General features: G+C 56.4%; 4 protein-coding genes across 4 annotated transcripts; 3 read left to right on the top strand and 1 right to left on the bottom strand.

Annotated features, from left to right (window-relative positions):
- Window positions 1-4,249: 4,249 nt before the first annotated feature.
- On the top strand, window positions 4,250-5,733 carry ENH_00030780 (hypothetical protein; the record flags this gene model as incomplete). The annotated part of the gene is made up of 2 exons (XM_013580136.1): window positions 4,250-4,418; window positions 4,997-5,733. 2 exons carry the CDS (start codon window positions 4,250-4,252, stop codon window positions 5,731-5,733), a joined length of 906 nt encoding a protein of 301 aa, XP_013435590.1.
- A 174-nt stretch (window positions 5,734-5,907) lies between these two features.
- Window positions 5,908-12,562, top strand: ENH_00030770 (hypothetical protein, conserved; the record flags this gene model as incomplete). Its single annotated transcript, XM_013580135.1, has 9 exons — window positions 5,908-6,301; window positions 6,485-7,183; window positions 7,423-7,972; window positions 8,163-8,219; window positions 8,679-9,143; window positions 9,351-9,881; window positions 10,018-10,165; window positions 10,333-10,527; window positions 10,628-12,562. The coding sequence occupies 9 exons, from the start codon at window positions 5,908-5,910 to the stop codon at window positions 12,560-12,562; spliced, it is 4,974 nt and encodes a 1,657-aa protein (XP_013435589.1).
- A 6,628-nt stretch (window positions 12,563-19,190) lies between these two features.
- ENH_00030760 (hypothetical protein) lies at window positions 19,191-21,557 on the top strand (the record flags this gene model as incomplete). The annotated part of the gene is made up of 2 exons (XM_013580134.1): window positions 19,191-19,619; window positions 19,716-21,557. 2 exons carry the CDS (start codon window positions 19,191-19,193, stop codon window positions 21,555-21,557), a joined length of 2,271 nt encoding a protein of 756 aa, XP_013435588.1.
- A 620-nt stretch (window positions 21,558-22,177) lies between these two features.
- Window positions 22,178-25,020, bottom strand: ENH_00030750 (hypothetical protein; the record flags this gene model as incomplete). Its single annotated transcript, XM_013580133.1, is given in 2 exon segments — window positions 22,178-24,511; window positions 24,517-25,020. Coding segments are annotated over 2 exon segments (2,838 nt in total).
- Between the last annotated feature and the right edge of the window lie 1,475 nt (window positions 25,021-26,495).

Raw genomic sequence — 26,495 nt, 5'->3', positions numbered from 1 at the left:
GTGTGTCAGCTCCGAGAAAGACAGAGAGCGACAGAGCCGCAGCAACTGGGAAGCAGGGAGCGAGGATATCGCTTCCTTCTCTCCAATCTCTGCTGCCTTTGTTTACTTCGGGACTTATGGACACAACACCCCTGCTTAGATCTCTGTCTGTCCTCAATGGGCCTCTTGCCCTCCGAGCCGCGCCCGCGGCCTTCCCCCGGAAGCGGCCAAATGCCCAGCAGAAGCCCGCTGCTGCTGCAGTCCCAGGGCCCCCCTCGGGGGCCCCGAGCTGCAGCAGAAGCGAAAGAGTTGCGAGACGCTGCAAGGGATGGGAAGAGGGGCTCGGCACACTGCAGGGCCGCTGCGCTCGGCGGGGGGGAGCGCTGAGCCTTCTGGCATCAAGAGCCTGCTGCTGCTGCACCTTTTGCTGCGCGCTGCTGCGAGGAAGGCCAGAGGCTTCAGATTACGTGCAGCACACGGGCGGGTTTGCTGCAGCTGCTTCCCCACACAACATGAGGCCCCTGGGACCTCTAAGGTTTACTGGCAACTTTAGAGGTCCCAGGGGCCTCATGTTGTGTGCAGTGCGCTGCCTTTGAGCCATTTGCTGCAGGCCCGCTGCAGACAGCTTGCTGCTGCAGGATCTGATGGCTATAGCGCTCTGCAACGCTGCAGGCCTTGTCTATTTAGCGGCCAGATAGGGGGCCTCTGCGTTGCTTTACTATTAAGGGGGAACACCAGCCTGCAGGACTCTGCTACTGCATAAAGCTAAAATCTTCAAGTATGGCCTATGGCCTGCAGTGCCTTAGAAGGACACCAAAGGGAGCCAGGCGCTGCAGCATGCTGCGCTAGCCTGGAAAGCTGTGGCTTTGCTGCTGAACCCTCTCTTGTGACTTTGAGTTTGGCAGCAATTAGCAGTCGTGAGGGCTGCTTTCTGTGGCCTACCCGTAAAATGTAGTCCAAAACATTATTCTCTGTGCGCCCAGAAGCCTTTAAACTTAAACTACAAATTTAAGTTCTCGAGTTCTGTGTGGCGCCAAATATTGCAGCCTCATCTCGGCGCGCTGCGGCTCTCTAAGGCTTCTGTGCAGCTCTTAACTCATGCACATTAGTGGGATCTTTGTCCTACAGGCGGGCTCCCTGCATCTCAAGAGATTCAATGCGAAATACAGTAACCAGATTGCATTCCATTACAATCTGCATCATGTGACAACTGCCATGCAAGTCCTGAAGTTTGGGAAAGCAGCCCCTGAACACTGCCCAGCGTGGCCTTCCCTGGCACCATCTGGGCCTTCTCCTTCGTTTCTATCGGCTTCCCAGGCGCATGAATAATCTATGAGTTTTGCGAGGTAGGCCTGCGTAGATCTTCAGTGGTGTGGACCTTTGCTGGAGACGCGGCGAAAGCATGTATTCAAATAGAGCGCCATGAAGATTGGCCTGAAACGGAGATGCTAAGCAGTGTCTTTCTATACATGTGTAAGACTGCATGCACGATGAGATACACGAGAAAAGCGGGAGGCAAGAGGTGCAGGCTTTCTAAGGAGAAGCGCGCCTGATCTACGGCGTAGATCATCTCGGCGAAGGCTTGCGACAGGGGTTCGTTCCACAGAAGCTGTATGAGTCATCGGATATTGGCGAATCAGTGGTACGTTCCTCTATGTGTCTGTGAAGGAATAAAGGGTTAACTCCCCTAGGAAGAGGCTTTCAGCACTGGCCGTACTGCTATCCTGGGCAACCTGCACTGCTGGGGAGTACTGCAAGCTACTTAAGTGTTCGTATTGCCTGGAAATAAACATGTGTCGCTATTTTGCGGTCTCGAAGAGCCAGATTCGCAGTGTGGCTTGGCCAGGTTGCTCTGGTTGACCAGGGTTGGCTGAATCGTGGAAAGAAACTGCCTCACTGTTACCACGATCAGTAGCGGTTGCCTGGAACAGCAGGACAGCGGGTCCCGTTGCTTTTTTTATTATTATGTCATGTGCATAACTTCTAGTGCTCCAAAGCTGCAGCGTGCGTGCTTTGAAGCGTTAATCACTAAGCGGTCAAACGAAGCTAGCAGCCATGCGAAGGCGCACTAAAACAAAAACGAGCTTCGTTTGATGCTGCAAATGTACAGCTTAACAAAGGATCCAGCTAAAGCTGTCTCTACGATGAGTTTTAGTAAGATAAAAAGAGACAAATGATGCGCAGCTTTGGAATCTGTCTAAACCCGGCGCTCGATGCCCATGTGTATTGCTGCGAACTACAGTGAGACAGTATGGCGGCGTTGGGGAAGTTCATACGCCAGAATAAGCAGAATCAACGCAATACTTTGCCATGGTGCCTTCAAAGTAACTCATTTTTGAGTGTGGTCAGACTCTAGCTACTCCTCATCCAGGCTGGGGGTTTCAGGAAGTCAGCAACGCCGCAGTGGGGTGCGGGTGATGCTGTGGGTCAGTCGCCGCAAACGGAGGCCAGTCTTCTTTTAATTGCTCTGCAAATTATGTGTTCAGTCACAGTGTTCCATTTAAATTATCCCTATGCGATGCTACAAAGATATCTAATCCTGTCAACTTCTGAGAACAAAGCTTCGGGGAACTAAGCCCAGCTTCCGCAACACAGTTGACTGCTCTGGCATCGGTGAGCTGCCTCACACACCTCGCGTATAAACAGCAACTCAGAAACAAACACTTCGTTGAACTTCTGGTAAGCATTTGCCTTGTAGGTGGTGAACACCTTTGCCATAGAGGTGTTCACCCGTGGCCTCGCCTAGCAGCTCACCTCCAAGGTCAACCACTGCGGGCCGTGCTGGGACAAAAAGCTTAAGAAAGGCATTTTAGTTTACAAAAAAGTGCGGAAAGAAAGCATTCAGATGAACTTTCTCGGCTGCGTGGGCTTCGGCTCCGCCCGCTTGGCGTGAAGGCCGACGCAATGGAACAGCTTGGCTGGGTAGGACGTTCTGCTCTTCTTCTGCGGTTGACGAGTCTTGGTGATACTGTACAATTTAAAATTGGGAGTCTTGCGAAACAGCAGCTCCATAGTATCTCCTGTAGTCTAAAAGAAAAATACTTGAACTGCTGGCCAAAGTCGAATAGAACAGTGATCACGCATCGAATATTGTACAGTTCGAAATCCTAGTAAAGCAAGACGCAACTAGTACAAAGGATGAGATGCTAAGCATATACAAAACGACCTTCTTAGCCGGTTTGTGGGCGGAAACGATGAAGTTGAAACGCCAAAGTTATCATCGCGCAATGAAGCAGCCGATGCCTTGGCTCGCATGCGCTGGTCGTGACTGGCCACAGCAGGCAATTGACAAAAAGGCTACTAATTATCAATTCTGCAAGGACTTTAAACAAGCACAACTACCAGAACACATCACAGGAAGAAGGTCTTTCCCGAGAGCAAAGGTTCCAGAAAGAGGCGTTAGCCCTCTACCAGTATAAGGTTTGGGGCCGTCAAGCAAAGCATTCCCTGCCAGGAAGGAACTGCTGAAGAGACTCAGAGACATGCTAAGAAGTTGTGGTATTATGAGACACTATGCTACAGAAAGCCCTAGACCGTGCACACCTTCAGCGGAACCAGAAAGCTGCAAAATCCTTATTGGCTGCGTGTGATGAATATGCAACTTAGGCTTTCTAAGGGCCTACGACGCGCAAGCGCCGGCCGCCAAGTCGCACTCCTTGCAAAGAAACCGCTTCAATTCAAACAGAGCCTCATCCAAGGTTGACTGGGAGCATATATGAATAGCTCTCTGGGTTTCATGGGGAAAGCCGTAGACACACTCTGGCACATAGGGCCTTATAATGCCCCACTTATTGTATAGATTCGGCTGAGTGCCTACAAATAAAATGGGTGTTGGCGGTAAGGTCTAAATAGAAGCTCCAGCACAGGGGTACACTGTCTATAACTGTGGCTGAAACAGCTTCAGGGGCCTCTTTTCACTGGAAGTCTTACGTATGAGCTTCTGCAGACATGGCAACGGGATCTTTGCTAAGATATGGAGAAATGGCTTCCAATGAATATCCAATTTATAGGCCTGGGACCCTACTCTAGCCATGAGGGGCCCTGCTTGTCCGCGCAATGCGTGGGTTCTTGCAAGAATTAGAAGACCAAAGATATGGGGACGTCCTAGTTTGTCTGCTAGTTAGTCACTAAACTACATCTGAGTGCATTTCAAATAAGTTCTTTTAAGCTTTTGCATCAAATAATTTATAATTTCTCCCCCTAAATTTCAATATTGACTATTCTCTTGCAGCTCTCCGTACCCTCCACTGCTTCTCTTTCTGCCAGCTGCATGTCTCGGGAGCACACTGGCGCGGGCAAGCTCGCAGCAGCAGCAGCAGCAACAGCAGCACAAAGACCTAGCAGCTACTGCCATGAACACTCAAACAAACTTGAGCGCCTTCCCTTCACCGCTGCGGCTAAGACCTGGCAGTTGCAGGCGTGGGCGCCCCGTGCAGCACGTAAGGAAACAGCCAGGCTTGAAAGCTACTGCAGCAGCTTTCTAATTAGTTTGCTGCTGCGCTAAAGATCCCTGAATTGTGACGTTAGGGAGTATTTGTTCCATCGGTGATGGACAGGGGAGGAGGTCACTCGGTCCCACTGACTTCCAAGCATGACATATGTTGCACAAGGGGTAAATACATGAAAATAAACATATTTATTTGCACACAAGAAGCTAAGGTGTAGCGCTGCATGCGCACACGAGCCCCAGGGGCCCCCCTTGGGGCCCTCCCCACTGCAGCAGCAGCAGCACGGCAGCAGCAAACGAAACAATACATCTGGAAACCCACTCTGTAGAGGCTTCTCGAATTTGGTTGCATTGTGCAGATCCCAGTTTACAGCAGCCAGTGTGTGCATTTAAGTGTTCTCGTTGGACAAGGCTCCGTCGATTCAATCGCTAGCAGGACCCCCTGTGCTCCTGTCTGCAGCAGCAGTGGCCACAGCAGCAGCAGCAGCAGCAGCAGCCGCTGCTGGTGCTGCCGCAACAGGGAGCCGAAGGCACCTAAAGGCGGTTGCCGGCTCCTCAACTGCTCCTCAGACACTTCAAGCCCAGCAAGTGTGCAGCAGACAGGGGCATCGAGGCGCCTTGTGGGATCGGGAGAAGCAGCAGCAGCAGCAGAAGCAGCAGTAGCCGTAGCAGCAACGCCGCTGCAGCACGCAGCAGCACCCCAACTTGCAGGTGGGGGCGCTGCAGAAGCAGCCACGCCAGTAGTGGGCGCAGCAAAAGAAGTACTGCAACGCAGTAGCAGCAGCAGTATGATCTGCCGAGACCCAGCACTGCAGCAACAGCAGCAGCAGTTGCCGCTGCAGCCGCTGCCTCAGGCTGAGCAGGAGCAGCGCCTGCAGCCACCGCTGCAGCGGCAGCTGCCTGAGCAACTGCAGCAGGAGCGGGTAACAGAGCAGCAACACCAGCAGCCGCTGCTGCTGCTACAAGGGAAGCAGCCGCAGCAGGAGTCACAGGGCGCCTACTCCCCAGACCAGCTGCAGCAGCTGCAGCATCTGCAGCGACAAGTGCTGTTCCGCCACTTGCAGCAGCAACAGCAGCAACAGCAGCAGCAGCAGCCCCAAGGCAGTTGCCTCCCCAACGACGAGCAGCATCACCTTCAGGTCCAGCTGCAGCAGAGCGCAGCTGAGGCCTTTGCTGCTGCAGCAGCTGCTGCACAGGCTGCTTCCGGGGCGTTTGCTGCAGCAGTGTCTGCAGCGGCGGCTGCTGCAGAAGCTCTGACTATTGCTGCTTCCGCAGCAGCTGCAGCAAACGATCCCAGCAGCATATGATGCTGCTGCTGTGAGCTGGCTTTGCTGCTGCTGCTGCTGCGTCCGTGCTGTCTGGACACAGCCCTGCTCATGAAGCAGCCATAGCAGCGACAGTGGCAGCAGCAACAGCAGCAGCAACAGCAGCAGCAGCCTGCTGTAGCAGGTGCAAACCCCAGCACCAGCAAGGATAAGGTAATGATGCTCGTTTGTTTCAAGCATCAGCTGCTGCAGCCGCCGCTGGCGCTGCAGCAGCAGCTGCAGCTGCAGCAGCGGAGTCCTTCGCAGCAGCCGTTGCTGCAGAGGCAGCAGCAGTTGCTGCAAGCCCAGAAGCACATGAGTCATTTGTTGACGCTGTGGCGGCAGCAGCACAGCAGCGCGGCGGCGTTTTGCTCCTCAGAGCCGCATCATCAACACCGAGAACAACAGTTGCAGCAGCAGCAGCAGCAGCATTTACAGCAGCAGCAGCAGTTACAGCAGCAGCAGCAGCTACAGCAGCAGCAGCACCAGCAGCAAGTGCGCAGGACGCGACAACGCATGCGTGGAGGAACGAAATCCCCACTTGCAGACGAAGTGCTGCTGGACCCAAAAGGTAGATGCTTTTGTTTGCTGCTGTGTCTGCTCCCAACTGTTACCTTGCTGCTGCTGCTGCTGCTGCTGGATCGCGCCTGCTGCTGCTGCTGGATTGCGCCTGCTGCTCGTCCGGCTGCCACAGCTACTGCTGCAGCGAGTGTCGCTTCTGCTGCATTTGTTGCTGGTGCTGCTGTTGCTGCAGTCAAGAACTTCCTGAAGTGCTGTCTGCTGCTGCCAGCACGGCCACGGCGTCTGCCGCTGCAGCTATTGCTGAAGAACCTGCGCCCGCTTCTGCAGCAGATGCAGCTGCAGCAGCAGCAGCAGCACCAAGCTGTTACACTGCCGATGCTCCTGAGGCAGCAGCAGCACCACCAGAAGCAGCAGCATTCTGTCCTAGCTCTCGTGCCACGGCTGGCGCCTCCTGTTGCTGGGGGAGGTGTGAAGCAGCTGCTGCAGAACAGCAGCAGCAGCACCACCACCATTCAGCAGCTGCCGCAGAACAGCAGCAGCAGCAGCAGCACTATTCATCAGCTGCCGCAGAACAGCAGCAGCAGCAGCACCATTCAGCAGCTGCCGCAGAACAGCAGCAGCAGCATCACTGAGCAACTACCGCAAAACAGCAGCAGCACCAGCAGCGCCGTGCAGCAGCACATGCAGCAGGTAGAGCCAAAGCCCACGCTGCGGCTCCGAACGGGCACCCCGCCGCTCCAGGAGCTGCTGCTGCAACTGCCACAGCAGCAGCAGCAGCAGCACCAGTTGGGGATGCTGCAGCAACAGCGCGAGAGACAGAAGGCGGTGCTGCACCTGGGGTGGAGGGTGCTGCTGCAGCATCTTGCTGCTCATGAAGATATGGGCCTCTCTGAGGTGTACAAGCAGCTCCGCTGCTGCGAACGATTTCGGGGTGTGTCTCGCTTACTTGCTGCTGCTGAAGTGCTGCTCCTGTTTTCTGTTTGCTGTTGCTGGCGTGCTGCTGCTGTTTGTTGTTTGCTGCAGCTGCATTGCTGCGGCTGTCGGCTGTTTGCTTCTGCTGCATTGCTGCTGCTGCTGTACGATCTCTGCAACGGCGGTGTTGCTGCTGCTGGTCGTTGTTTTTTACTGCAGACATTTGCTACTTGTTCTGCTGCTTTGCTGCTGCTGCAGAGACAGACCCTGCGTTGCTGCTGCTGCTGCTGCGGCGCGCCAGGCGCACGGACGCAGATTCTGCTGCAGTGCGCCACCTTGCGGGCATAATTGGCTGCCTTTCCCGCATGCACATTCTCACAGCTGCTGCTGCCGTTGATTCATCTCCTGCTGCTGCTGCTGCTGAGGCCGCTGCTGCCGCGACGGCGCAAAGGGGCAGACGGGCTGCAGCTGGTTTTGCATGCAGCAGCACGTCGGCAGCCCCTGTCGCAGCAGCAGCAGAAGCAGCAGCGGCTGCTGCTGTTGCCCCCTATGCTGGCAGCACTTCAGTGCCTGAAAATGAGTTGTTGCTGCTGCAGCAGCTTCCGCCGCAGCTTTGTGTCTCTCCGTTTGCGGCTGACACGATCTGCAGCGTCGCTGCAGCCAGCGGCTGCGGCGCTGCAGCAGCAGCTGTCAAGGTCTATGAGCTGCTGCACAAGGAGGCAGTGCTGCTGCTGCAGCAGACAGCTGAAGCTTTGCCTCTGGCGCTGCTAGAGGGGCGAGCTGGGGGACAGGAGATTGGGCTCATTTGGTAGGCACTTTTGCTTCCAGTGCTGCTTCTGCTTCTGCTGCTGCAGCGCTGCCGTTACTACAGCGGCGCTCTAAGCAGGCTGCATGCAGGTGCTTCTACTGCATGTCTTCCTGGGCCTCTAGCTCCCCCTGTTGCACACTATAGACTCTGGTGCTGCTGCTGCTGCTGCTGTGTTGGGCTCTACCTGCAGCGAAGGCCTCGCTGCAGCACGGCTGCGGAACAATCAGCTAGAGCGTTACTTGCTGCTGTAAGTCTACTCATGTTAGGCCCTTTCGCAGCTGCTGCTGCAGCTGCAGCTGCAGTTACTTCAGCAGCGCGCCTTGTTGTATTAATTAGTTGCCAACAGAACGGTTGTAGAAACAAATTACCGTTTATTGTTGTTACTTTCCGCTCAATTTGAGCTTGAGAGCAAGTTGCACATCAGCAATGAGTTCCCAGCTAAGCAGTGACGGAATAAATATTCAGCAATGACTGGATAAATGTGCAACGCGTTGCAGCATATCTTTATGCATTATTATTTTCAATTAGTGGTAAACAATTGTAGTAATTGGTGTCGGGATGCTGAGAACGAATAGGCTTTGTAAGCAGCTCGCTGCTGCTGCATCTTCACTGCAGCAGCGGCAGTAACAGCAGCAGCGGCAGCAGCAGCCTTGTCTGCATGAATCACTGCTGCACTAGCTGGTGCTGTCTTTCGCTGCTGTTCCAGGTGGCTGTGCCCTTCCCTTTCAAGTATGCTGGCTGTAGACCAAGACCCGTTCGCACGCGAGTTCGCCCCACGCGTGCAGCAGCAGCAACAACAACAGCAGCAGCAGCAGCACGAACCTCTGGTCCCGCTCACCGCCCAGCATCTGCTGTCTATTCTTAAATGGATGGCCCCACTGCGTGAAGCATCACAGCAGCCGCAGCAGAAGCAGCAGCAGTGGCAGGCACAGCCAGCAGACTCATGTGCGTCCGAGACAGCAGCAACAGCAGCAGCAGGAGCAGCAGCGAATGCAGCAGCTGCAGCAAATGGCGACCCAATGGCTGTTCAGCCAGCTGTGTGGCTTGCAGCGTGGCGGCAGCTACTTCTCCGGCTGCTGCATTCTCTTCCATTGCTGCAGCTGCAGCACCGCCTTGCGCTGCTGCAGGCAACAGCAGCAGCAGCAGACACATCTCTGCGTTTGCCTCTTGAGTAAGGCGCTGCCCCCTTACACTACTGTACTCTACACTTTAGGAAGCACATGCCTCCTACAATTAGGGTTTAGGGTGTAGGGTTAACGTGCGATCTTGAGGTGGGAGGCACTTACAGTAAGCTTGGCTCTAGGCAGAGGGCGATGTCAGGGTTTAGGGTTCAGGGTTTGACGTCTACGCTTTAGGGTTTAACGTTTGGGTTTCGCAGGTCTGTCTTGGACTGGGTTGCAAGAGAGGGTGCAGAGGAGCTGTCTCTGCAGCAGCAGCAGTTGGTGCTCGCTGCTGCTGCTGTCGGAGCCCCGGCAGCAGCAGCAGCAGCGCCAGCAGCAGCAGCAGCAGCACTAAGAGCAGTCCTTAGCGTCTGCAAGGCACTACCGCGCTCGCTGCTGCTGCAGCGCCACAGAGCGGAGACGCTCCCTGCAGCGACGCCGTCGACTGCAACAGCAGCAGCAGCAGCAGCACCGGCCTTGCCAGACACGCTGCATGCCGTTCTGCTGCACTTGCCACGCGCTGCCTTAGCAACGGCGTCGGCAGCAGCAGCAGCAGCAACAGCAGCAGCTGGAGCGGAAGACCCAACAGGTGGGAGAGCCACAGCTTCATCGTATGCGCCAGAGAAGGCTGAAGGCTCATTAGCGGCAGGGAGAGCAGCAGCAGCAGCAACCCCGGCAGCACCAGCAGTGCTACATGCGGCACACAGGGCGTTTGAGCTGGCGTCTCATCAAGTGCTTCGGACCCTCAGGTAATGCTTGTGGCAGTGCTGAAAGCAGCAGCAGCAGCAGTAGCAGCATCTCACAAGCAGCCGCAGCAGCGGCGACAGCAGCAACAGTAGCGGCAACGGCACAGCCACCTACATGCTGTTGTGCGCATTCTTTCAGACACGTCTCAGAGGATCTGCTGCTAGCAGCAGCAAGGGGATTGCGGGGTCAGCTGCTGGTATGGGCACAGCTGAAGCAGCAGCAGCAGCAGCAGCAGGGAGGCCTGCTGCAGCCTGGGGATGCATGCAGTGGGAGTTGGAAACTACTGGTGAGGACTGCTGCTGAAATGTTAGTTGCTGCTGTTGCATCATGGGTTGCTGCTGCGGCGGCAAAGAAACTCGATATTTCTGCTGCCGGAGCAGAGTCATCTCGGCTAGCAGCAACAGCAGCAGCAGCAGCAAACTGCCTTTTTATTTTTCTGTGTGGATTCTGCAGCTGGGGCTGGCTGCTGAAGGAACTCGTAGAGCAGAGCAGCAGCTGCTGCAGCAAAGAACACAGGAGCTGTTGCTGCTACACTGCAGCGAAGCAGCGAGTGCGTGGCCATTGCAGCTACCTGCAGCCCTGCAGCAGCGGCAGCAGCAGCAGCTGCAGCAGCAGCAGCTCTACAGCGACTGCATGCGCTTGCTAGAGGTATGCTGAAACCGAAACGACCAAAAGTAACAACAGCCCCCTCTAATACGACGCAGCAGAAGAGCAATTCCTTTTTTGTCTGCTGCTGCTACTGCTGCAGTGTCACCAGCAACATCTCCTTGGGCCAACTGTGACCCGCACAGCACTAGGAGCATCAGAACCAGAGGGAACAGCAGCAGCAGCAACAGCAGCACAAGCAACAAAGGGAAAGCGCAGTGTGTCTCTCGCTGCACTTGCTCGGCTGTCTCTGATTGCTGTAAGGCTCGACGCATTTAAACAGAAAAACTGCAGCAGCAGCAGCACAGAGCTGCAGCAAACCGTGCAGCAGCAGCTAGAACAACCACGGCAGCAAATGCTGCATATACTGCAGCAGCGCGCTGCGGACAAGCTGCTGCAGTCCGCCGCGCTGCTGAGGAAGCAGCAACAAGCAGTGCAGCTCTCAGCCGCAGTGCACTGCCAGCAGCAGCAGCAGCAGGAACACGAGGGACGGCAGCAGCAGCTACAAGGGAAGAATCAGCAGCAGCAACAACAGCACAAGCTGCAAAAGGTACCTGGTGCAGCAGCACAGCTTTTGCATGCATTAAGCAGCAACGCCAGTTCTGTGCGGTTGTTGCTGAGGTGTTTGCACATCTCACGGTGGCATTTGGACCCACGCTTTGCGGAGTCAGTGCTAGAGCTGCTGACCATCAGAGCAGCAGCAGCTGCTGCAACAACAGCAGCAGCAGCAGCAACAACCGCCTCTGCTGCTGCGGCGAGGGACAAAGGAAAAGCTGGAAATGTTGCAGACGGTGCACTTGCAGCAGACGTGTCTTTATTCGTTGCGCTGCTGAGGCAGCAGCTCGAGGGGCAGGCCGCAGCCGAAGCGCAGCAAGCAGCAGCAGCAGCAGCAGCAGGAACAGCAGCAGCAAAATCAGCAGCAGCAGCACCAGAAAAGGGCAACCCGGAATTCGCGTGCCCCTCTGACGGTGTGGCCGCCAGACTCTTGCGGTGTATGGACGGCGTGCTAACTTTGCTGTCAGCACTGCGGCAGCGGCGGCAGCAACTGCAGCAGCAGCACCAAGAACAGCAGCAGCAGCAGCAGGCGGAAGTGGTGCAGCAGCAACAGCGGGACGTGCAAAGTGCTATTACAGAAGCGGCTTGGCAATGGCCTAGTCTCGACCAGCTTGCTGCTATCTTGCTAGCAGCTGAGTGGCGGCTGCTGCATGCAGCAACTCCACCAGCAGCAGCAGCAACAGCAACAGCAACGGCACTAGCAGGAATGGCAGCATCGATAGAAAAGGAAATATCTTCTGGCGCATCAGCAGCTCAAGCAGTATCAGCAGGCGCTGCAGCAGCAGCTAGCGCGGGGCCAGCTGTTGCAGCAGCCCAAGAAGTCTTCGAGGCGGCGTGGCACTTGCTGCTGCAGCAAGCAGCATCATCTGTCAGCAGCAGCAGCAAGGACAGCTGCACCGTACTTCCTTTGTCTCCTGAGGCTTATCGAGACTTAGAAACGGCTTTCCAAAGCTACAGGGCAGCAGCAAGTCATCCGCTTGCGCAGCTACTACCGGTGTCTTTTGCTGCTCTTGCTGCTGCAGACGTTGTGGAATCCAACAGTCTCATAACTGCAGCAACAACGGATCCCGGCAGAGAGGACAGTGTGTTTCCCCTACTGCAACGGATGCGCGCAACAGCAGCAGCAGCTGCTGCTGCTGCTGCACATGAGGCGAAGATGGCAAGCCAACACTCCGCAATTGTCAGTTTGAATGAGAAGGCCCAGCTGCAGCAGAAGCACGTGCTGCAGCTGCCATGCGCCCCGTCCACCTTCCATTCCTACCGGCTGCGCCTTTGGGTTGCTGCCAGTGGACAGCACCTGTACGAGCAGAAAGGGAAGCAGCAGGAACAGCAGCAGTGGCAGCAACAGCAGGAGCAGCATCAACAGCAGGAGCAACAGCAGGAGCAGCAGCAAAAGCCTCAACAAGGCCTCGCTAGGCACTGGCTGGCCCGCACCCCTCTTGATGTAGACTTGTCTCCTTTGCTTCATCGTTATATCAGCTAGAAAGTTGTTGCTAAGCAGAAGCTGCTGCTGCCGGCTCTTCTGCTGTTTCTGCTGTCCTCTCGCAGCAGCAGCAGCGTCTGCTGCTTTGTGGGCATTCGCCCACCATGAGTGATGCAGAAGGCAGAGAATCTTCTTTTCTTTTATTCACCCGCATTAATGTTTAAGCCGACAAGGTCTAATTTTAGTCCAGAAGAAGGAGAGCTGTTTGCTGTTGCGCTGTTGCGCAGCTGCTTATGACGTTGCAGATCTGCTGCTGCTGCTCTTTCGGCAGCAACTGCTGCTGCCCATACTGCTGCTGCTCATGTTGCTGCTCTTGCTCATACGCTCAGTTTCAATACAGTATAAATGTCCAATCCAAAGCCATGCTTGACTGACCGTAGAGACAAATGATCACGCCGGACGTCTGTATGACAAATTCATAGTGTCTATTAGGATCAAACAGAAATCGGGGCATGTTTTTCCTGTATACCGCCCTGTACCGCAGAATTCGATCCTAAGGCCGCGTCTATTTCCGCGTAGCAGCAGCACAGCAACAAAGACACCAGGATGTTTAGCGAAGAGCCGGGCAGCGTTTATGCTGCAATCTGAATTGCCCGTTGAGAGCGCCGTGTACTGTTTCGTTTCCAAGTCTGAACGCTGCGAGGCCCTATTTCGGGTGCGGTATATCACCGTTAATAACAGCCCGAGCACAACAAGATGTGTAAATCCTACGCGGCAAGCAAATTAAGGCAACTACACAAGCTAGATGAGATCTACGCAGTACGTGACGTTGACGCTTACCCCCAAAAGATGTTGCATTACGCCGGAAGGATGAACACAAGAAATCGCTCGTGGGCATCGCGCGCAAACGCAGACCAGATGACTTGTTAAACTGCAACCTCTAGTGCGCATGCCTGTAATGCGCGGTCGGAATTCTCCCCGTAGCATTTTTACGAATGCACTGCTTCCGATCCACCCATTGACGAAATTGTTGATGAAACAACTGCGGCCGAAATTCCACTTCGTGCGAGGAGAAAAGCACAATACCACACGACTGGATGAATGGCAGAAGAAAAGCCGGGAAGTCCTGTGGAGGAGACGTTCACTCCTCAGTTTACTTAAGTCTCGCAAGAAATGCGGGCGAATGAAGGCAATTCAACTGTGTGTAGATCACCGCATGATGAGCTGATATAGTGCCAAAAATGAGACTGTGCCAAACACTCCCTGAGCCAAGACGTACTGTCTGCATAGAAAGGATGCTGGCATCGTAATCTGCACTCCGAGAATTAAGTTTCCCAAAGCCGTGCAAGTTGAGACCTAGGAAGAGTCTGCATTTAAACGGCGATGAATGACGCCAGAAACTCTCACATCAAAGTCAAATTTCTTCAGCGAGCCAAACAGAAATCGGGGAACGCGCACCATGTTCGAAACGCCCACATGCCGTAGAGGAGCACTCCACGAAGAGATCTTCTTTTAGACACAACTACGAATCAAACACCGACAATGGTATATTGATGAAGAGACCAGGTAGCCTGTGTGCTGTCATGTAGGTGACTCGCTTGGAGCGTCGTGAACTCTGTCCTTTCACAACCTAAACGTTGCAAAGCCACTCTCCAACAGAAGAAGCAGGACAATACCATGAAGATAAGTCATGCTAGGCAAATAAAAGAAAGCAAATATACACGGTGAAGGCTACCGGCAATGCACGCATATGTATCGGTAGTCAGCCAATACCGAAGTGCGCATGGTGCACAAATTCGCCTATGCATTGAATTCCAATCTCCTGCGCAGAGGCCCTTCATATTTCGGCGGAAAGGGCTTTTGGCGTGTCTGCAAATGCAGTTTTTCCGTTCCATCCATGGATGGAGCTGTCTAAGAAACTGCAGTGACCAACTCGCCAATTTACGCGAAAAATTGGACATGGTACCACGTAACTGCATTGGCGTTGCAGACGGTGAGGGCAGATCCTGTGCAAGAAGCGTTCAGCCCTTGCTTTATGGAGACAGTGGACACAAATGCAAGAGAAGATGGAATCCACCAACGTGGGGGTTCGGGTTAGCAGAGCATGCGTCGGCGCACGCCCTGATTGTTCTACCTCACGCAGTTGTAGGGCCGCACAATGCGTGACCCTTGCTTTTTCTCTCCTTACTACAATCTCCTACAGCGGGAAAGCCAGTCTGAATGCAACTGTGTCGCCCAACAGAGCATGCCATTGCAGATCGCTTAATCCATCAAGAACCATCGCAGTTCAAAGTAGCCAAAAATAACCTACTTCGCGGTGCAGAGCATCACGTGACAGATGCTCTCCACAACGAGTATATCGGCGTCTCCTTATATCTTGACTCTCAAGGACTATTAACTAATGCTCCAAAAGTCTGCAGCGGTGCCTCTAGGCATAGGCAAGGCTCGGCCACGACATCCATAGACTTTTATCATTTTGCAGCAGGCTTTTCGTTTCTCCCGAGGTGCTCTGCTTTTTTGCAGCCACAGAACACCAACGTCGCGCTAACGTACAAGCCGCTGCCAGCAAACTGAATTCAAAATTATCACCTCCGCTGCCTCACGAGCGCGCATTCCTAAACATAAAGTCTGCTGGCAGTTTCACCCGCATTTATGCAATGCTCACATCAATAATGTGACACGCCGCAGGTAAGTGCAAACGGCCTCGATGCCATCAAACACTGCTTGAGATCACACAACAGACACGCTATCTCACAACGGCTTTTACAATGCTCAAATTGCCTGTCGCCTGCAGCAAAAGCGCAAGCATGTCAGATACCCATCTAGCAAAGCTATAATGCCTAGAGGGAGTCAACCAGCCACCACGACATGCGGGGCATCTATGCCTCTGTAGAAGGCCAGTCTATATCCACAGGTATTTCCCCAATAGCAGCAAGCCTTCGACAATGTAGTGTTGGAAGGGAGTGCTGCAAACGCACGTACTGTGATGTGATGGCGTAGTTGGAGAGGCCATGCGGTCTTCTTTGCCCGTACCTGAAAACTGGCAACTCAGCGACTCTTATCGTGTACTACCGCCGATTGACCAGACTTAAGGAGACGCCGAAATCATGCAAAACAAACGAGTGAAAGCAGATGCACAAGCAAAAGGCCGCCAGCTTATTACCCAAATACCGCCGCCGACACGATATGTTGCACTTCGATGCATCGCCGGTCACAGGAGCTCAACAGTACGCAAAGCACGCAAACGCAGAAAGGAAAAATCGTCAAACTCCAATCTCTACTTCGCGCGCCTGTAGTGCTCATCTGGAAAGGTTTCCTTGTAATCCTTAAAAAATACATTCTCCAGTCCAAGCTGGTGAGGAACTGTTGACAAAAGAACTCTTGGCAGTTCGTGCACAACGCTAACACGGTGCCACGCCAGCGCGTTGATATCGAGGGAAAGCTGCAGTTCCTACAAAGCCGAACGTTCACTTATTCCGTTGTGCAGACCGTGCTCATGATGCAGCGGATGATGGCGCTTCAGCAGCATCATATCACGGACAAGGCACCTTCACATCGGCTGGCGACTGCCACTGGTGAAACGGGAAACTCAGGTCACGGAAGCAAATTCGTTTGCCACTTTTCTTTTTTTGTATTTTGCAAACTATTCAGTTTATTTATTTTAAATGAAGAAAAGAAAACATTCTGCGGACTGCCGCAGCAGAGGAAAGCCACTATGTTCAGCACCAGACAGTCATTCAAGGCGCAAAATGTGAGTAATCCGGACAAGAATCAAGCAAAGGCATGCTCGATGCCGACAGAGGATACGAAAGACGTGGTGCCTATAATGCATATAACACAATTGTGCCAGAGCGTGGATGTCCAATCCAAAGCCAGATTTGCTGTGAAGTAACGATGATCCATCACGCCAGGCGACCAAACAACAAAGCCATTTTGCACGCAGCGAAACAGACAGGCACTGTGGCACGTGCTCCATGCATGCAACTACACACTGCTGCATATCTCGATTGCCATACTATTCATCATTTCGAGTAGCCATGGAATTTGCCCGCCGTTAAAAATGGTAGGCAGTGAAGCAAAGCCTATGGTATCGAGAGGATGGCCTGTTGAGAACGCCATGTCTTCAGACCTATTCGGAAGTGAAAGCTGCGCCATTGCTGGTGGATTCGGACATACCATCGCAAATTGATTAAACACAAAAATACAAAGGCGCGTCCAGATGACTGGCGTGACACATTCAGAAGCACACATATAGGCTGATCGTAAACAAGGTGTTACAAACTAGCCACTTGCAGAATATGCTGACATGGTGGTCAGTGGTTGCAGAGAATTGGCACTTTGCATGGGGCGCAGAAGCAGACCAAATGGCCATCCAAATCGCAGCCGTTAGATCGAATACCCGTAAAGCCCAAACACTCTTCGTCCCCAGAAACCAAACGAAGCCCTCTTCTGTGAGCCCTCCAGTGGTGACACTGTCGACAAAAATTGGTGCAGCTACATCGTTGAATTCAACTGCTCATTCGTACAAAGAAATGTGGATTCATTGCGGTGCTGGTTCATCGACATCGCGACAAATCGTGTGTGGCCCTGTGCTTGAACAGATGACCTGAATGGTTATGTAGATGTTGCGAAGGCTCAGTAACACACGGCACTTGAACATGTTCAACGTGCCCCAATGCATAGGTCAGTGCAACTTAGGGTGATGCAGTGGCTCGGCGTCGCGCTGTAGACTTCAATGCAGAGCCCCACAAGGCGGTGCGTGTTTATCGTCACCTCATACCCATCTACACCACCCTATACCAAAACACGATGCGTACAGCAAAATTAAACGAAATAAAAGCTCACTGCATCCGATACAACCCTTCCATAAACATCTGTGTGCGAAGCTTCAGCAAAGAAAGCTGCGCACAACATTTGCGGGAGCACAAGCCACGCTGGAAACCAGAGCTTTACTGAAAAAGACCTTTGGGGTGTCTGTACACTTGAGGCAACTGGGCAAGCAGCCACTACTGGAACCTTTTTTGCTGTATGGGGTGGCAGACCCAACAAACCTAAATCAGTGCAAAAGTATATTTAATATGCATTTTTGCTTGCGCTGAAGGCAACAGACCACTAATCTGAAGATACTGGAGGTAGCTGCAAGCTCTAAAGAGCCTTGGAGGACCCAGAGAAACCTCAATAGGGCCCCGGGGGCCCCCGGGAAGCCTAAAGAGGGCTGTAGTGGGGCCTGGGGGACCCTTTCTTGGCTTTTCCACTGTGCCACTGTCAGCGGACGGCTCCCCTTCCAGTCGACCGAAGTGGGTCAGGAATGGCAGAAGAGGTATTTGATATGAATATACATATATATATTAGTATAGTTATGCATATTTTTATGTGACGTGCGTGGATATATATCATCAGCGGCCGCAGGCAGCTGCTGCAGCGCAGGTGCTGCGGGCTGCGGGACTGCGCTCTACAGAAATATCTGCTGCAAGACCCAATGTAGGCGAAGAAAATCATGAAAAGATTTATTCGTTTCTTGTGCTTTGCAGCGAGACCTAGAGAGCTCACTGAGCCCTCTAGGTAGAAACTCGAGAGAAAAAGGCACAAAGACACGCAACAGAGGCCCCCAAACGAGCTGCGAAGACCTGCTGCGCCCTCTTCGAGGCCTTTTTGACTTTAGGCACCCTGTAGCTCTGCAGTGGCTCTAAGGAAATACTGCCTAGGCGGGCTAGCTACAACTACTGTTGGCTACCGGTCTGCCGGTTTACTAAAGAAAACCCCGGGAGAGAAGCTCCGTGTAGACAGTTAGATTTTAATCCTGAGAACTAAGAACAGTGGTAGTAAACATTTGATATTTACAACAGAAGACCACGAGTACTGCTGCTACTTCACAGAGCCAGCTGAGGAGTACCTGGCAAGCCAGCTGAGTGACCTGCACTGTTGCGTTTCTCTTCGGCCCGAGAGCCTTAAGCCTCCAATTTTTTTCCCGAAAGTATTCCATTTTCAAGCACAAACATGCAAAATCTTTTCAAAAAACAGCGAAGAAAAAGGGGAAAAAGAGGATTTGCGCTTTCTGGACGCCCCGCGCTGTCTCGCCGCAGACCGCTGCCCACTCGACCACCAGCAGCTGGTGATCTGAACCACCACGATCTGGTGCCTCCTTTCGAGGGCACAAGTTTATTTTTTGAATTATTTTACTTTGTTTGTTTGTTTGAACTATCTTAATTAGTTTATTTGAGGGTTGTTTTCGGGCGAATCTCCTCGCCTGGCGCTGTGCGCCCAGAAGGCTTAAGCCAACTGCTTGCCGACCGATCATGAGCTGCTATGCCTCATGGAGAGCCAATTGAAATAACACAGTGAATGCGTTTTTTCTTTAAACCTTTTGGAAAAGAAGCTCTTTGACTTCTGTATTTGCATGTTTCGCCACGGCTGTGCCCTATGAAGTTGCCAGCGTCAGCGCAGCCGAGGGCCCAAGGCTCTCGGCTGCGCGTCTTGTGTAGACCCTTTCGGGGGCCCCTCATGTATGTGCTGCTGACGCTTTTGATCCATTTGATCCTGGGAACTGTTGCCCTGTCGGAGCCGCCAGCCTCAGGCGCAACGGGGGACCTCCAGGCCGCTGCAGCAGACCTGCAGGAGGACCAGAGGCGCCTCCAGGCCCCTCAGTTTCCTGCAGCAACAGCGCCCTTCTCTTCTCCCAGTGAGTTTGATGCCCGCAGAAGGCCGAGCAGCCCAGGAGGGAGCCCTGGCTCCCCAGGCGGCGGCAGGCCGTCAGGCCCAGGAGGCGGTGGAAGACCCAGTAGCCCTGGAGGAGGGCCCCCCTCAAGTCCAGGAGCAGGCAGACCCTCTAGCCCTGGGGGGGGCCCCTCGTCCCCGGGGAGTGGACCCAGCTCCCCGGGCGGTGGCGGACCCTCCAGGCCGGGAGCTGGGGGCCCATCTGGCCCATCAGGTGGAGGCCCCTCTGGACCAAGTGGTGGGAGTCCTAGTCCGGGAGGTGGGAGGCCCTCTGGACCAGGAACTGGGGGCCCCTCTGGCCCAAGTGGAGGACGCCCTTCAAGACCCGGCGGTGGGGGTTCCTCTAGTCCAGGGATTGGGGGCCCTTCTGGCCCAAGTGGTGGGGGCCCTTCGGGACCAAGCGGTGGGGGCCCCTCTGGACCAAGTAGCGAAGGCCCTTCAAGACCCGGCAGTGGTGTGATCCCCTCTGGCCCAAGTGGTGGGGGCCCCTCCAGTCCAGGAGGTGGCCGCCCATCTGGCCCAAGTGGTGGGACCCCTTCGAGACCCGGTGGTGGGAGCCCCTCTGGCCCAAGTAGCGGGGGCCCCTCTGGCCCAAGTGGTGGGGGCCCCTCTGGACCAAGTAGCGGAGGACCCTCTGGGCCAAGTGGAGGACGCCCTTCACGACCCGGTGGTGGGGGCCCCTCTGGCCCAAGTGGTGGGGGCCCCTCGGGCCCAAGTAGCGGAGGCCCCTCTGGACCAAGTGGCGGAAGCCCTTCGCGACCCGGTGGTGGGGACCCCTCTGGCCCAAGTGGTGAAGGCCCCTCTGGCCCAAGTGGTGGGGGCCCCTCTGGACCAAGTGGAGGAAGCCCTTCGCGACCCGGTGGTGGGGGCCCCTCTGGCCCAAGTGGTGGGGGCCCCTCTGGCCCAAGTAGCGGAGGCCCTTCTGGACCAAGTGGTGGAAGCCCTTCGCGACCCGGTGGTGGGGGCCCCTCTGGCCCAAGTGGTGGGGGCCCCTCGGGCCCAAGTGGTGGGGGCCCCTCTGGACCAAGTGGAGGAAGCCCTTCGCGACCCGGTGGTGGGGGCCCCTCTGGACCAAGTGGTGGGGGCCCCTCTGGACCAAGTGGCGGAAGCCCTTCGCGACCCGGTGGTGAAGGCCCCTCTGGCCCAAGTGGTGGGGGCCCCTCTGGACCAAGTGGAGGAAGCCCTTCGCGACCCGGTGGTGGGGGCCCTTCTGGACCAAGTGGTGGGGGCCCCTCTGGACCAAGTGGAGGAAGCCCTTCGCGACCCGGTGGTGGGGGCCCCTCTGGCCCAAGTGGTGAAGGCCCCTCTGGCCCAAGTGGTGGGGGCCCCTCTGGACCAAGTGGGGGCCCCTCTGGCCCAGGTGGCGGTCCTTCTGGCCCAGGTGGCGGCCCTTCTGGCCCCAGTGGTGGGGGCCCCTCTCGCCCAGGTGGCGGTCCTTCTGGCCCAGGAGGAGGGGGCCCCTCTGGTCCAGGTGGCGGTCCTTCTGGCCCTAGTGGTGGGGGCCCCTCTGGCCCAGGTGGCGGTCCTTCTGGACCAGGAGGAGGGGGCCCCTCTGGCCCAAGTGGTGGGGGCCCCTCTGGTCCAAGTGGTGGGGGCCCCTCTGGCCCAGGTGGCGGTCCTTCTGGCCCCAGTGGTGGGGGCCCCTCTGGCCCAGGTGGCGGTCCTTCTGGTCCAGGAGGAGGGGGCCCCTCTGGCCCAGGCGGTGGTGGGGGCCCCTCTGGTCCAGGTGGCGGTCCTTCTGGCCCTAGTGGTGGGGGCCCCTCTGGCCCAGGTGGCGGTCCTTCTGGCCCAGGAGGAGGGGGCCCCTCTGGTCCAAGTGGTGGGGGCCCCTCTGGCCCAGGTGGCGGTCCTTCTGGCCCAGGAGGAGGGGGCCCCTCTGGCCCAGGAGGAGGGGGCCCCTCTGGCCCAGGTGGCGGTCCTTCTGGCCCAGGAGGAGGGGGCCCCTCTGGCCCAAGTGGTGGGGGTCCCTCTGGCCCAGGTGGCGGTCCTTCTGGCCCAGGAGGTGGGGGCCCTTCTGGTCCAGGAGGTGGCGGGGGCCCCTCTGGCCCAGGCGGTGGTGCCGGCCCTCCTGGCCCAGGCGGCGGCGGGGGCCCTCCTGGCCCAGGCGGTGGTGGGGGCCCCTCTGGTCCAAGTGGTGGGGGCCCCTCTGGCCCAGGCGGTGGTGGGGGCCCCTCTGGACCAGGCGGTGGTGGGGGCCCCTCTGGACCAGGCGGTGGTGGGGGCCCCTCTGGACCAGGCGGTGGATCTGGATCTCCAGGCGGGGGTGGGCCATCACGACCTGGAGGAGATTTTCCCTTGCCTCCTATTTTGCCGCTCCCTCCCGTGTGGGTTCCCCCAATAATACCGGAGCGGCCACCCCCGGGGCCCCCACCTATGGGACCTGGGGGCCCACCTATAGGCCCAGAAGGCCCCCCTATAGGCCCTGGAGGACGTCCTCCTATAGGCCCAGAAGGCCCCCCTATAGGCCCTGGAGGAGAAGGCCCCCCTATAGGCCCTGGAGGACGACCCCCGATAGGCCCAGAAGGCCCCCCTATAGGCCCTGGAGGGCGCCCACCAATAGGCCCTGAGGGCCCACCTATAGGCCCAGGGGGCCCCGGAGGTCGCCCACCAATAGGCCCTGAGGGCCCACCAATAGGCCCCGGGGGGCCCGGCGGTCGCCCGCCAATAGGCCCTGGGGGCCCACCTATAGGCCCTGGGGGCCCCGGAGGTCGCCCACCAATAGGTCCTGGCCCAGAGGGCCCCGGAGGTCGCCCACCTATAGGCCCTGGGGGCCCTGGAGGCCGTCCACCAATAGGCCCTGAGGGCCCACCAATAGGCCCTGGTGGCCCCGGAGGTCGTCCACCTATAGGTCCTGGGGGCCCACCAATAGGGCCTGGGGGCCCCGGAGGTCGCCCACCAATAGGCCCTGGAGGCCCAGGGGGCCCTGGAGGCCGTCCACCAATAGGGCCTGGAGGCCCCCCACTAGGCCCTGGTGGCCCAGGGGGCCCTGGAGGCCGTCCACCAATAGGCCCTGGGGGCCCCGGAGGTCGCCCACCAATAGGCCCTGGGGGCCCCGGAGGTCGCCCACCAATAGGCCCTGGGGGCCCCGGAGGTCGCCCACCAATAGGCCCTGGGGGCCCCGGAGGCCGCCCACCAATAGGCCCTGGGGGCCCCGGAGGCCGCCCACCCATAGGCCCTGGGGGCCCCGGAGGTCGACCACCCATAGGCCCTGGGGGCCCCCCTACAGTAGGCCCTGGAGGTCGCCCACCCATAGGGCCAGGGGGCCCCGGTGGTCGCCCACCAATAGGCCCTGGGGGCCCCGGAGGGCGCCCACCAATAGGGCCTGGGGGCCCTGGAGGTCGCCCACCAATAGGCCCTGGGGGCCCCCCAATTGGCCCTGGAGGACGCCCGCCTATAGGACCAGGGGGTCGCCCACCAATAGGCCCAGGAGGTCGCCCACCAATAGGCCCTGGGGGCCCCCCAATAGGCCCCGGAGGCCGCCCACCAATAGGCCCTGGGGGCCCCCCAATAGGCCCCGGAGGTCGCCCACCAATAGGCCCTGGGGGCCCCCCTATAGGCCCTGGAGGACGCCCTCCAGTAGGCCCTGGGTTCCCCCCCATAGGCCCAGGAGGTCGCCCTCCCATAGGCCCTCCTATAGGCCCAGGAGGCAGGCCCCCCATAGGCCCTGGGGGCCCCCCTATAGGCCCAGGAGGCCGGCCACCCATAGGCCCAGGGGGCCCCCCTGTGGGCCCTGGAGGCCGTCCACCAATAGGCCCAGGAGGTGGGAGGCCCCCCCGGCCACTTCCTCCTTATTTCCCTGTTCCTTATCCCCCCTACTTGCCTGGAGGCCGGCCCCCCTATTGGCCGGGTGGGAGGCCCCCGTTTGGGCCTGGGGATAGGCCCGAGTGGAGGCCCCCCGGGGGTGGGGGGCCCCCAGAGGAGGGGGGCCCCCCTGAAGGGGGGCCTCCAGAGGAAGGCCCCGATGGCGGGGACTCTGGAGACGATGGCGGGGATGACGAGGGCCCCGGTGACCGCCCAGGAGGCGGAGGAGAACCAGAATATCCTGGAGGAGGTGGAGATGAACCTGATTATCCAGGAGGTGGTGGAGATGAACCAGAATATCCTGGAGGTGGTGATGAACCTGAATCTCCAGGAGGTGATGAACCTGAATCTCCTGGAGATGGAGGAGATGAACCAGAATCTCCAGGAGGTGGTGGTGATGAACCAGAATCTCCAGGAGGTGGTGGTGATGAACCAGAGTATCCTGGAGGAGGTGGAGATGAACCTGAATATCCTGGAGGTGGAGGTGATGAACCTGAATATCCTGGAGGTGGAGGTGATGAACCTGAATATCCTGGAGGAGGTGACCAACCTGAATATCCTGGTGGAGATGAACCAGATTATCCTGGAGGTGGTGATGAACCAGATTATCCTGGAGGAGGTGATCAACCAGAATATCCAGGAGGAGGTGATCAACCTGAATATCCTGGAGGTGATCAACCAGAATATCCAGGAGGTGACCAACCAGAATATCCAGGAGGTGATCGACCAGAATATCCTGGAGGTGATCGACCAGAATATCCTGGAGGTGATCAACCAGATTATCCTGGAGGTGATCAACCAGAATATCCTGGAGGTGATCAACCAGAATATCCTGGGGGAGGTGATCAACCTGATTACCCGGGAGGAAGACCAGAATATCCTGGAGGAAGACCAGAATATCCTGGAGGTGATCAACCAGATTATCCTGGAGGTGATCAACCAGAATATCCAGGAGGAAGGCCAGAGTACCCTGGAGGAAGGCCAGAATATCCTGGAGGCCAAAGACCAGAATATCCTGGAGGCCAAAGACCAGAATATCCTGGAGGCCAAAGACCTGAATATCCTGGAGGCCAAAGACCTGAATATCCCGGAGGCCAAAGACCAGAATATCCTGGAGGAAGGCCAGAATATCCTGGAGGCCAAAGGCCAGAATATCCGGGAGGAGAAAGACCAGAATATCCTGGAGATGGAAGTCCAGAGTCCCCTGGAAGTGGAGGTGATTCGGACTTTCCCGGGGATGGGGGGGCCCCCAACTACCCAGACAGTGGCTGGCGCCCAACTGACGGGCCCTCCGGCAGCATCGGGATGCACCCTACGGGTCCAACACAGGGCGGAGGGGCCCCCTGGCCCCCCCAGAAGGTCCCCCAGAAGGGGTCCCAGGGGGGCCCCCCGGGTAAGAACCCCCCCAGCTCCCCCCCCAGCAAGGCGAGCAGCAGTACCCTCTTTGTGCCAAGCCTCAGGCCCAATGTTGTCTATAATGGGCCTCCTCGTTTTAACTACAAGAAGCATTGGGGGTACCTTGGTAAGGGCTCCCGCTCCCGCTCGAAGCCCTGCAGGAGGTACCTGCAGCAAATCGGCAGCGAGGCCCAAGAAGAAGGGGGCCCCCCGGGTCCTGATGAGGACCTGGGGGCCCTCGTGGAGGCCCAGGAGGCCCCCGACGGCTGCCCGCAAGGGGCCCCCCTCCTCCACGCACAGGAAGAGGAGGGGGCCCCCGACAGGGTCCTGCAGATTGTTGCCAACAGGAACTTCCCAGAAGAGGCGAGGCTGGGGCCCCTGGCAACGCCCCAGAGGGGCCCCCAGCTGTTCGCCAACAGGGGCCCCATGATTGTACCCAACTGGGGGTACCGAGAGAACTTCACCGTCGGGGGCCCCATGGGCAGCGAGATGGGCCCCCAAACGGCAGCAGCCAGCAACGAGGGGGGCCCCCCCACCTCGTCCTTGAGCACGCTGCCCTTATGGTCCTCATTTGGGGCCCCTGCACAGGGCACAGGGGGGCCCCCCATTGCCCCTGGGCTCCTCCGGGGGCCCCGCAGGAGGTCCTGGGAAATGGCCCTGAGGGCCCGCAGGGGGAATGGCGCCGACGGCGAGGGGGGGCCCCCCTCGGTCGCAAATGTGCAGGCTGTGGCAGCAAATGTGACCCGCTCAGTTATGATGCTGCCCGTGGCTGTGGGGGACCTCGTGACCAGGGCTTTCTTAGGAGAAAGCGGAATAGTTAGCCAAGTTGGCCGAATCTTCAGTCCAGTTTTGGGCTCCAGGGGGGCCCTAGAGGCCCGCACGGCGAGTGGGGGGCCCTCTGGCTTCACGGAGGTAGCCTAGAAGACCCTGTACTGCAAGAAGGGGCCTCTACCAGCACGGGGGCCCCCAGGGGCCCCTGGGGGCCCCCTGCGGCCCCACTGCTGGCGACACAGGGGGCCCCCAGCTGCCTGGGGGCCCCTGGGGGGTTCCGAGCTGGCTGGAAGGACCCAGGCGATCTTCTATCATATGTATATAAATGCATATAGCTTGAAGCATTTTGTCTCGAGGTATATATAAACATCTTTTCGGTAATTTAATTGGAGCAAAAAAAATATATTATTATTATTGTAATTATTTTGTTTAAGTGGAAAATTTTTTAACTGTGCCTCAACTGGCCACAGAAGTAAGGGGCCCCCAATCTTGGGGCCCCCCATTTCTGAGCCCTAAACCCTTTTAGAGCAGCAAAGGGGAAAAGGAGGCCTCTTGCTGCTGCTCTGTTTGTTTTGCTGCTCCTTTTTGTCTTTTTTGTTTATTTTTTTTAACATTTGGCCTCTCTAGGAAGCAAAATTGCCAATTCAACTTTATTATTTTTTGTTTATTAACTACTTTTCCGTTTCAATAATTTCAAACACTTTTGGTCTTTCGGCTTGTCACTCTCCTTTTCTCGAAGCTGCTTGGTCTCTTGTCTCGAACTCGCACTCAAATGCCTGCAGCAGCAGCAGCAGCTGCTGCTGCTGCAGCTGCTACTGCTGCTGCTGCTGCAGCTGCTACTGCTGCTGCAGCTGCAGCTGCTGCTGCTGCTCCTGCTGCTGCTGCTGCAAGCGTTTAGATTAAAGAATATAGTTGTAGGCAATGGATATCCATCTGTCGCTACGTGTCTGTTTATAAAGATAAATATTTACGCATAGAGGCGCTGCTTTTGCTGTTGCTGCTGCTGCTGCTGCTGCTGCGTCTGGGTAGAACGAAGGGAGCGGCCAGCCTGTGCGCCTTTTGCCTTTAATTCAAAATATACAACTCATGTGCAATGATACTTTTATCTTTGAATCAATTTTCGAAAAGAAAAGTTTCTTTTAATTCACATGAACAAATACATGAATTCCCGTGCATTTTGTAGCCACTAATGTACACTTTACAATATATATATATATATATATATATATATATATATATATATATTATATATATATATATGTATATATATATATATCTATGTATATCTATATTATATTTATATATTCTACAC

The sequence above is a fragment of the Eimeria necatrix genome, genomic scaffold (assembly GCF_000499385.1).
Source record: "Eimeria necatrix Houghton genomic scaffold, Enh_scaff224, whole genome shotgun sequence".
Taxonomy (NCBI): domain Eukaryota; phylum Apicomplexa; class Conoidasida; order Eucoccidiorida; family Eimeriidae; genus Eimeria; species Eimeria necatrix.
Note: the sequence above shows the minus strand (reverse complement) of the source record. Positions and strands in the feature narration are given on the sequence as shown.